Below are 11,448 nucleotides of genomic sequence, written 5' to 3' on the forward strand. Positions count from 1 at the left end.
AATGTTATGATATTGGTTAGGGATAGGGAGGAATGTCCCCTTAAGCCCCAGGCATTTCAACCACACTGCTGTAAGAGCCACTTTCCTGTTGAAGCCACCCAGAGACAGAACCAGGTTTTTTTCTTCCCAGCCTGTTGGCAGAACACACAGTCGAATGTTTTCTCTCTCACATTCAGTGATATGGTCTTCTGGAATTCCACTTCTCTCGGACAATAGGAAACTTACTTGGACATTTCCTCTGCCTCAGTTGAGAGGAAAACAGATCCTTTATGAAGGTCCTATTTTGGTTTTCCAGGTAAATAAGAATGACATCCGGAAGAAAGTGAGACGTCTAATGGGAAAGTCCCACATTGGGCTTGTGTACAGCCAGCAAATCAATGAAGTGCTTGATCAGCTGGCGAACCTGGTAAGCATATCTGGGTCGTCCCTTAGGCTCCTGTTCACTGCATTTGTCAGCCACCCAGGCTTGGGCCTTGTGCCCTAATGCAGAGGCTTCCCCATGGGTCGTTTCTTGGTTAGTATATTTTCAAAATCCCCAGTTCTGAAAATTGGGCTATTACTCCATGTGAGGCTTTAGCCCTTCTGCTCCGAGATAGGATTCTCTGTACTGAAACTGTCTCAGTACAGCCATGTCAACATGTGATCTGTGGAACCCGAGGATCCACAAGGTGAAAAAACTACCTTCACAATAATACCAAAATGTTATTCGCTATTTTTACCATTGTCATTTACCCTGACAGTGCCAAAAGCAATACGGGGTAAAACCACTGGTGTCTTAACACGGTGGAGACAGTCGCACCAAACTGTACTAGTGGCCAGAAGAGTCCTCATCTCCACACACTCACAGTTGAAAAAGACAAACTCGGTTTCACTTACGCCCTTGATGAAGCAAGTTAAAATCATTAATATTATAAAATCTGATTCTTGATTATATATCTTTTTAATAGTCTATGTAACAAATGAGAAATATACATAAAACGTTTCTACAAAGTATAACGATCATTTTGAGGAAAATTAATTGTGACAGTTGCAAGGTGAACTGGCAGCATTGTTCATAGGACATCATTTTTACTTGGAAAAATGATTACCAAATTACAGTTTGCTCAAAGTTGGGTATTTGGCAGTCTTTTGAGTTTGAAGCTTCCTGATATTTAAAGACTTTTCTAATGAGATTGATGATAGTATTAATGTGAATTTTTTGATATTGTGTAATAAAATGTGTCAATTTTTGGAATAGGTGTTTAACTTGGTGAACCAGTATTTTCCATATGATCAATGTATGATGCTACAAATTAAAGTGTGGGTAAAAAATTCACTCAAAACGTAAGGTAGAAAAATGGATTTTAATATAACAAAGTACAAAATGTTCACTGATGTGTTTTTAGATTCTACGTTGCAATTAACTTTAAGAAACTGCTACTTCTCTAGTTTTGGTATAGTATCAAAAAAGAATATATTTATTTATCTGGAAAGGCTTTAAAATATGCTTTTCCTTTTTCAAATATACATCTGTGAGGCCAGATTTTCTCTAGGTCTCTTAACCAAAGCAATATATCACAGCAGATTGAATGCAGAAGCAAATGTGAGACTCTAGGTTTTTTTATTAGCCAAACATTAGATTTACAAAAGTGTAAAATAGTGCCACTCTTCTCATTTTTTTGTCTTGGGAAATATAGTTATTATTTTGTCTTGGGAAAGATATTTATATTACCATGTAATAGGATTTATTATTAATGAATTATTAGTTACTTTTAAATGAATTAATGAGCATTTAAAATTTTTCAGTTTTAATTTCTAGTGTGGTAAACATCTATAAACATAACACATAGAAACATAAGCTTTTGGGGGTCATCAGTGATTTTTAAGAATTCTAGGAGTCCTGAGACCACAAAGTTTGCAAACACTTCCTTGGTGGCCTATGGCCAGCAGATAGTACTGTGCCAAGAAAGCTGTTATAAATTTAATTGCCGACTGGGGGATTGTTGGCCCAGGGTGCCCTGTGAGAGGAATGGATGGATGTCCCTGAAAGAGCTCTCTTTCCTCAGAGTGGACGTGATCTCTCAATCCGGTCCAGTGGCAGCCGGCACATGAAGAAGCAGACATTTGTGGTACATGCGGGGACAGACACAAATGGAGATATCTTTTTTATGGAGGTAGGTACTGGTTCATGCTAGGGGCCCAAAGGAACATTTGAGCGTTACAAGGAACTCCTAGAACTGATGCTAGAATATTTCCCATTTATCTCATTCATCTTCATGATCCATTTATTATTAAATTGTCAGGCTCTTATGCAAATCAGTTAATATGATAGATGATTCCCTATCATTTCTCATATATAATAGATGATGTAGTCACAATGTCCATAAGTCAGAACAACATAGAAATGATGCACATTGGGAGATCTTGCTCTCCTTCTTATCCCCACCCACCTCACACCTTCCTCCTGTAGGTAACCACTTTAATCGGTTTCCTTTGTATCTTCCAGTTTTTTCAATGCAAACACTGTACACTATGAACATAAATTGTTGTTTTTCTCCTTTCTTAGCACATCATATCCACTGATCTGTACCTTGCATTTTTCATTAAACAATATCCTGGTGATCTTCTGTATGAGAACAAAAAGAGCTTTCTCAATCTCTCTACAGCTGCAGAGTATCCCACTGTGCGACTATACCATAGTTTATTTAACCAGTCAGTATATACAGTTTTCTTCCACATTTTTGCTGTTGCTAATTGTCATACTATGAATAATGCTACACCTGCTTCATTTAGTATGTGTGCAGGTTTATTTAAGAATTCCCAGAAGTGGGATCGCTGGGTCAAAGGGAAAATGCATTTATAATTTTGTTTGATAGGACTCTGAAGTATCTCTTAACATATACTAGTCCCCCTCGTATTCTGCCAGTAATTTCGTTGAAGAAATTTGTCCTAGGGAGTATCTCACGTTCTAGATTTTTTTGCTCATTGCATCTCCTTGGTAGTAACACTTGTATTTCTTATAAATGAGTAGGTCAATTTAGAGGTTCGATCAGTTTCAGTGTCAGTGTTTTAGCAAGAATATGTCGTAAGTGGTGCTGTGTATTTCCCATTGCCTCATCTGGCCGTCTCTCTCCTAGTGATCAGGGGATTCAGATGTGGGCAGCATGACCTATGCTCTCTTAGGTAGTTGATTGAACTTGGTAGTCTTGTGTATGCCTTATTCATTTACCTGATATTTATGGAGCACATAGTATGTGGTAGGCACTCTTCTGGGTTTAGGGTTACAGCCCTATGAGGGAGACATGGTTTTTGTTGCCTTTACTGGGTTGACATACCATCATGAAAGTCACATAATTAAACAGTATCATAAAGTATAATGAGCAGTATGAGAGCACATGTTCAGGGGCAAGTGTTTTAAGAATACATAACGGAGGGTCTAGGAGTTGTGGAGGACCCCTCAGAAGTGACCCTTGAACTTAGACCTGAGGAATAAGAGTTAATGGCTAGAGTGGGGGAGGGGAAGAATGTTCCCGGGGTGTTCGAGGTAGAATAGATGGGACTGGATGGCGCAGTTAGCGGGAAAGGAAAAGCCTTGTGACTCCTTCATTTCTGGCTTGAGCAGCTGGGTGGATGGTGATGCTATTTACCCAAATATCGGGCTTAGAAGGAGGATCTGCCCAGGAGGAGATTTTGAATTGAAATTGAATGTGTTGAGTTTGCGATGCTGCCCATGAGACCTCCAAAAAAAGGGAAGTCAGGAGCTCGGGAAGACAGGTCTTACATGGAGAGAGTTGAGAGCCATCCATATGATCATAATAATTATAATATTTCTAACATCACAATCACATTATTGTTATAGCAGCTAATGCCAGGGTACTTTCTATGTGTCTGGCTTTATTCTAAGAAGTTTATGCACAATCACTTATTTAATTTTCATAATTACTCCATAAAGTTCTTACTGTTACTCTTATCTTACTCCCGAGGAAATATAGACATGGATTAACTTATTCAAGGTGGCACAGCTAAGTCAGGAGACAGCCAGAATCTGTCTCAGGCAATCTGATTTTAGCTCTGTGCTTATAACCATTGTGCTGTCATTTCTCCCATAAAAATTGAAACCGTAGAATGGATACCTTCACCAGAGGGAGAATGTTGAGCAAGAAAAAGATGTGAAGGAGGACTTTGTCTTTTAATTTATATTATTCTGTATTATATAATTTTTTTTTTTGCAATAAGCATTGTCCTTGTGTCACTCGTGTAATTGATGTTTTAAAAGATTTATGCAGCACTAGGGCCAGCCAGGATTAGAAATGTGTTGGTTCCCTTTTTTCTCCTTGGTTAAGCCTCCCACGATCCCTTGCCTTCATCCTTGTCAACAGAGATAACTTCTAAGGTTGTAACATGGAGGAATGCACTATCATCTGAATATTTTAAGTCCAGAACATATAAGAGGTGATAAACATCGAAGTGAAAATGAGCCTCTTCCCTGCCTACCGTTTCCTTTCAGTGACTCCTTTACTTTCAGTAAACCTTTCAGTGGACACTATGTTTAGCAGTTTAGTGTTTGTGTCTCTACCTGAGGAAGACTGTGAGCATAAGTCCCAACAGTGGAGTCGAGCCTGGGATGCGAGAGACTCGACAAGAGTCACTGAACAGCTGTGTGCACTTCTGCAGGTGTGCGATGACTGCGTGGTGTTACGTAGTAACATCGGGACAGTGTACGAACGCTGGTGGTATGAGAAGCTCATCAACATGACCTACTGTCCCAAGACCAAGGTGTTGTGCTTATGGCGTAGAAACGGCTCTGAAACCCAGCTCAACAAATTTTATACTAAGAAGGTACCCACAAACTCTGTTTGGATTGGGAGTGGGCATTGAGAGCAAAGTGTTGAGTTTCTTATAAGGCAGTTAAAATTCCAGACTCCAAGTCTGCAGCCCCTCTTTTGCCCCTGACTATTGTGCGGGATAAGGATAGGTAAAGCTGTCTCTGAGGTGCTGGCATCGGCCCAGGCCTTCAGCAGCCATTATGGAACAGGGTGGGGAGCCCTAGGAAGCACATGTGACAGGCCGCTCTCTCCCCTCTGTGCCGCAGTGTCGGGAGCTGTACTACTGCGTGAAGGATAGCATGGAGCGTGCTGCTGCCCGACAGCAAAGCATCAAACCTGGTGAGGACAGAACAACTTACGTTTATTTTCACCAGTCCTTACACCAGTCCTTCCGAGCATCAGAGGCCTGGCGACGAAGTTAGGCTGTGGGATTTCCCACCTCTCAGCTGATAACCTCCTCCCTCACCACAGGACCTGAACTAGGTGGCGAGTTCCCTGTGCAGGACATGAAGACTGGTGAGGGTGGCTTGCTGCAGGTCACCCTAGAAGGGATCAATCTCAAGTTCATGCACAATCAGGTGGGTGCAAGTGGCATCACAAGGCTTTCTAGCCCTATTGTTCCAGCTGCAGTGAGAATCAGTGTCCGGCTCCCCCAGTGCTTTTCCAGTGAGCATGAGAGAGGGCCCTGGGGCTAGTGGGAGAATTGGAGCAGCTGGACCAGAGACAAATCAGAGAGGAGGGCACAGTGATACTGACAACCAGCTCGAAGGTGCAGCAGGGAGCTAATGCGAGAGACTGGGAAAGAGAGGGAGCCCGGGTAGCTGGGCTGCCAACATCCGTTAGACTCAGCACAGTGTGAGTGGGAGCGTCTCACCTGGCCCTTCTTCGCACAGTGTCTGCCTTCCCTATTCCCAGGATATGCTTTGCTTGGTGATTTTGCTTTGAAAGTCTATCTAGATCAGCTGATCTTGCTCACGTGTCTGGAGTGTGTAAAATTTGCACGCACGCGTGTGTGTGCGTGTGTGTGTGTGTGTGAGTAGCTTGTGTCTGTCCTATCTGGAGTGTATGTTTATTTGCCTTTTTCTCCTGCTGATTCTTCTTCCTATTCTTTTCCTTCCTCTGGGTGTCCCCACTCTGTCCCTGTGTCACAGCCCCGCTCCCCTTCTTTTGAGTGGGGAACACTTCAGGATACATTTTTCTCTCACTGTGATTCCACCATCGGAGCTGACTTTTCTCTTTCTCTTGGTCTTTTAACACAGTGTTACTTTTTCTCTCAGTGGACATTCCTTAAGCTAATTCCTTTCTGAGGCCAACGCATCATCCCAGGTCCGTCCCCAGTCTAACTCTTCACACAAGTGCCTTCCCTCCCCCTTCCCTGCTGTCCTGGTTCCTCTCCTTGAGACTTTGAGCCAGATCCCAATCGTGAAGCACTACAGCCCCTGGCCAGGCAGCAGATTCCCAGGGGAGGCGAACATGTGGACTGTGGCTTTCTCCCTCCACTTGCCATTCGAGTTCTTCAGGAATCTAGCTGGTCAGCTTTGGTGTGATGGGAAACAGCTGCCCAAGCTTCTTGGCAGTATGTTTTCAACAGTATATTTACTATTAGTAATATTAATATTTTAAATAGTATACTTAAGACCTTAAGGTCAGTCTAAAGAGGGATTTACCTAAGTACTTTTCTGGACCATGGAGGTGCTGGCACTTCTTGGAGAGCAGGCTTCTGACCACATTTTAGTGCTTTGGACTTCCTTGTTGCCACACCTTCTGAAGAAGAGATTTTGTTGACACCCAGATGCCCTCTTCCGGGTCTGGCACTTTGGACTGACCTAACATCTGTACAAAGCATGTACAAGCTGGTCTCGAGCCTAAGGCTCTGCCCCAGAAGAAAGATCCTGTAGAGAGGGGAACTCAAACCCTGACTGACAAGAGTAAGGGCCATGGGGTCCACCTTCTCCTACATAACAGTCAGTTAGAGTTGAGGGGGCCTGAGACCCTCCGATGGAGTCACACAGTTGGGGGGACAAATAGAAAGTCTTTAGACGTGGATTCAGAGCCCAGGTTCATTATTCACGTGCAAATAAACTTTCTGATCCTCAGTGTCCTCAACTGTAACATGAGGGTAGTACTCTATACTGTGCCACATAGGTATAAGGATTGCAAATAGTTTTTGTAGAATTCCTAGTAGGTGCCCATAAGTGGTAGCTGTTATTATGACCACCTCGTGCTTCTTGGGAGAGCCTGGATCCTGTTTCAAGGAAGATAGCAACGCCTCCACCCCAAGGACATTCTGAGGGGAGCTTTGCGCCCGTGCCTGCCCTCTGCGCCGGAGGAGGATGTATGGAAGGGTAGAGAGCTGATGGGCTGAGTGGGGGAGACCCGTGGGGCACAGTGTCCGACAAACGCTGCTCCGGACACAGGGTATGGGCGGGCAGCCCAGGCCAGCAGAGGGGCCTTTGGGTTGGGTTTGTCCATTAAAACTAACTCCTTCATTTCTCTCCCATGCTTTCTCCTCCGGCCAGGAGCGGAAGGTACATGCCCTTTCTGCTGTCTTCGCTTCTTAGCGCCTTTGAGTTGTGTGTGTGTGGATTCTTCTGTCCTCCCTTTGGGAAATAGCTTTTCTGTGTGTGGGTGGGGCTGTAGCTGGGAAAGTGGGCTTTGTGGGGCTAGAGGGGAGCCTCTGGACCTTACCCCACCTTCCCTCCCTCTCTTGCAGGTTTTCATAGAGCTGAATCACATTAAAAAGTGCAATACAGTTCGAGGCGTCTTTGTCCTGGAGGAATTTGGTAATTACACTATTTTGCTCTTAGGTCTGGACTCACATGGCAGTAACTCAAACCTCGGAGCTCCAGAGGAGGGACTAGAGCCAGAGAGAAGCAGCAGCTCTGCAGAATCCAGAGGGGCCGGAGTGATAGGGGAGAAAAGGGAACCCCGAGATGAGCGAAGAAGAGAAGGAAGGGAGACAATGGCAGCTAGGGAGTGGGTCACAGAAGAGCAAGTGGCCTTAGACAGGGTTAGCGTTCAGAGGTGGCACTAAAAGGGCTCAACGAACTAGCTCCAGCTTCCCTCACTCGGCCAGCCGGGCAGTGGTCAGAAAGTTCTGGGGCAGGGCAGACAGGCAGTCCCCAAGCTCTGCTGTGTTCGTGCCGCCTGCTGAGATCCTCCTCGTAGCCCAGTGCTCCATCTAGCCACCCTGGTGCCACTCTGGTGTCCGCCTAACCTCTGTGCTAGTAGAGGAGAGGCATGCGGCGGTCCAGGCAGACTCACTCTAGAGGGCAGAGAAGCCAGGTGGGCCTCAGAGGCAGATGGGGCAGTTGTAGCTGGAAGCTGAGAGCCAGCCTCCCCCCAGCCAAGTGCTGGCGTGCGGTGAGGTGGGTTCTCACCCCGGGGCTTTGAGTTCCTGCTGTGTTTGTGCTTCATTCTTTTGTGCCCCTCATCGCTGCTATGAAAACCTTCGTTCTCCAGCAGGTAAAGTGACCTCGGCTCGGCTCGTGCTGCCTCTCCCCAGGCCCCGTCTTGGGCCCTGCAGTGGGTGGGGCGGGCTCCCTTCAGCCAAACTGGCCGCTCACATGGCCAGTTTGTCTCTTCCTTTCTCTCCCCACCCTCTTCCTTTCCAACCTGCCTCCACCCTGGCGCTGGCTCACTGATTCTGAGTTTTCTCCCCATGTGCTCCCTTCTCTCTCCTGCCAGAGAGATGTTGGGGAATCTTCCGACTCAGGAGAGGACCTGGGCTTCTTCCTCCACTTTTGATGAGTTTTTTCCCTGTTAACTCTGGGTCCCCTGAATTCTACCCGCCAGGTCAGAAGGAGGGGTGGCCAACTTTCATTCTACGTTCTCTGGCTCCCAGGGGGATGCCATGCCCCTCTGCTCCCATCTCCAGGGGCCATGGTGATGGCTATTCCCTGGGAGCCTTGCTCCTTCCTCTGGCCAAGCAGAGCCCCTGCATGGCTGGGGCAGAGGTGACTCTTAGTGTTGCATTCTGGGCTGTGGACATGTGTGTATTTCGCCTGATGCTCCCTATCACCTCCCTCCTGAGTGCTGTACTCGCCTGTCTCTTCTGCTCAGTGTGTCTGCTCCAGAGCCCTCTGACGCTCTCCCTCACACGGGCAGGCCTGGGCCTCTCCTGCCACTCAGGGAAGGAATCACAGGTCTGGCGGGTTTAGTGTCATGCCACTTCATCCAGCCTCAGGACCCTCTGTGTAGGTGCCGGGAGTACAGGGAACCGTGCTTAACACAGCCAGAGTTTCGGGCATCTGAGCAAGGTGAGGTAGAGGCTAGACAACTCTTCCCCAACCCAAGCCCAGGAATATGCCACTGTACTTCTCAGGGGCCTCGGACAGTAGCAGTGATCAGGCTGGCGAGAGGCTAACCTGCTCCATGCTGGGCTCTCAGAGAAGTGCGTAGAGTCACAGCCATCAAGCAAGGAGCCACTGGAGACCTCAGAGGGCAGTGTCTGGGGCAGTGTCTTCTCATCCTGCAGGGGCTAGACAGAAGTCGTCATAGCCTAAGCTGCTGTAGCCACTGGGAGAGGCCACTGAGGGGAAGGGGACCCTGGTGCCGGGCGCTGCCGCCTGGGGGAGCATGGCACTATTGCTCTTAGTTTTGAACTTTCTGTTTTGTCTCTTGCCCGTCCGGTTTTAGTTCCTGAAATTAAAGAAGTGGTGAGCCACAAGTACAAGACACCAATGGTGAGTGTGCCGCCCAGCCCTGATGGGCCAGTCTGCACAGGGCTCCCTGGGGACCTTCAGACAGGAGGAATGTGGGGCCTCTGAGAGCACAGGGCGAGGGGCAATTAGGAACGATTTGAAGGGCAAATTTGGTCAGATGCCAAAGAGTCAACTGAAGCTGAAACAGGTTTTTGGCCCTGGGGAAGAGACATACTAACCCCCGCTCCCACTGGCCAGCTCTGAGGCCTCGCTTAGGCCTGAGCCATGTTAAGACAGTTTTCCACTTGGCAGATCTACGTGAGTGAAGAGATGAAGTCTTTGATGTTGATCTGTCTGGTTTTCTCTCCTTAGGCCCACGAGATCTGCTACTCTGTGTTGTGTCTCTTCTCATATGTGGCTGCAGTTCGTAGCAGTGAGGAAGATCTCAGAACCCCACCCCGGCCCGTCTCTAGCTGATGGAGGGGGGCTAAGGCTGCCCCCGCCCAGGGGATGCCCCTTGCCATTTCCAAGTGCGCAATGCTGCTATGACAAGTGGATGACACGTGTATGTTCTCTGCAAGCACCTTGCCGTGGCTTAGTTGGTTCCCAGTTATGTGTCTTTCTCACTGTGTCCATCATAGGGCTGAGCTAGTCTCTTCTGCTCTCACCCTCTCCCGCCCAGAAGACCAGCAGCCTACTGCCCTTCTGGGCTCAAGAGTGTGTGTGTATGTGTGTGTGTGTCTGTCCGTCTTATTGGGCCAATGGCTTTTAAGAACTCTGAGTATAAGCCACTGCGAGTCCACTACTGTGTGTCCTTGAGACATTTGTGTTGTGGTTGGCATTGTGACCTTCAATGGAGGACTCTGGCTCTCCATCCTCTGTGATCCAGCATGACTAGGTGCCTGGAGCAGTCCCACTCTGTGAGGAATGAGGCCTGTCCTCCCAGACAAGGTGTGGGCAGGGAGGGGGAGGGAGACCCAAGGGGCAGCAGAGTGAGTGGCAGCCTCCCTGCTTCCCTATGCATTTCCTAAGCTGGCAGCTACCGCCCATGGGCCGCAAGCCTTGCTGCTGCCTACCATGGCCTCCACCACTGCAGTGGAGCAGCACAGAGGGGCTGCTTTTTGCTGAGCGGCGATTTCCAATAGCCTGCCTTGCCTTAGGCATGAGAGAACAGAGTGGTTGGAGCTAGGAGAGTCCCAGGGACCACTGGCTGCACACCCAGGAACCCGGAGGGGTGGGAAGAGGCCAAATTCTGCAGGCAGCATCTCTTGGCACTGGGTGCCAGAGGGAAAGATGGCCTGGGAGTGGGCAAGGATGATTGTACATATTTCAGTTCCACATTATTTATAGAAAATGTACAGACGTGCAAATGTGAAATAAATGTCCTTAATTCCCCTTGGGCTCCTGGCATTAAATGATGCCTCCTCAGCCTGACCGGGAAGGCTGACTGTGGCCTCTACAAAGGACCTCTGGTCTAAAGGAAGCAGGGAGGAGACCATGCCTATCCAGCTCTGGCTCACTGAAGCTCAGCCTCCCACTCCTCTGGCCCAGTGGGGCTCCTCGCCACACTTCTGGCCTGCCAGAGAGGGGCAGTGGGAAGGGACTTCCCGGTGCCACCTCAGGGCTCCTAGAGGGCTGCTGGACTATGAATTGGCCACTAGAGGGAGCAGCCAAACTGGCTTTGACACTTGAGCAGAGATGAATTTAGCAGTGGAGGAATCACGGCTGGGGGCCCAGCTCCTGATTTTCCTTACAGATATGGTCCAGAGAGTACTATGACTTAGCCAGTGGGACTTCCCACAGGCCCTGGATCCCTGAGCTCTGGGATCTTGGCCAAGAGTGTCTTAGATTGGGTAGAACTCTGAGAAGCAGCCCTGGGACCAGCCCTCTTGGAATTTTTTTTCTATGCCATGGAACACCCTGGTACTCTGGGCAGGAAGGACCCTCTACACTCTATCAGGGCACCTCTGAGAACTGGCTTCTTCCTCCAAAAAGGAAAC

At 47.9% G+C, this 11,448-nt stretch overlaps 1 protein-coding gene across 50 annotated transcripts in view; it reads left to right on the top strand.

Moving 5' to 3' along the window:
• The window catches only part of MADD (MAP kinase activating death domain), a 35,084-nt gene extending 24,241 nt beyond the window's left edge, over positions 1-10,843 (top strand). For 22 of the 50 annotated variants that reach the window (XM_016146658.2, XM_016146659.2, XM_036220826.1 and 19 more), the window contains 8 exons: positions 296-406; positions 2,046-2,153; positions 4,654-4,818; positions 5,072-5,144; positions 5,277-5,383; positions 7,519-7,588; positions 9,444-9,490; positions 9,821-10,843. In XM_016146658.2, the coding sequence (XP_016002144.2) occupies positions 296-406; positions 2,046-2,153; positions 4,654-4,818; positions 5,072-5,144; positions 5,277-5,383; positions 7,519-7,588; positions 9,444-9,490; positions 9,821-9,925 (786 nt within the window). In that variant the 3' untranslated portion in view covers positions 9,926-10,843. Of the gene's footprint in view, positions 1-295; positions 407-2,045; positions 2,154-4,653; positions 4,819-5,071; positions 5,145-5,276; positions 5,384-7,518; positions 7,861-9,443; positions 9,491-9,820 lie in introns of those variants that run through there. The other 28 variants (XM_016146673.2, XM_016146675.2, XM_036220835.1 and 25 more) reach the window with 2 other exon arrangements.
• Positions 10,844-11,448: the final 605 nt, after the last annotated feature.

This window comes from Rousettus aegyptiacus, unplaced genomic scaffold (assembly GCF_014176215.1).
Source record: "Rousettus aegyptiacus isolate mRouAeg1 unplaced genomic scaffold, mRouAeg1.p scaffold_m13_p_5, whole genome shotgun sequence".
In the NCBI taxonomy this organism is placed as follows: Eukaryota; Metazoa; Chordata; class Mammalia; order Chiroptera; family Pteropodidae; genus Rousettus; species Rousettus aegyptiacus.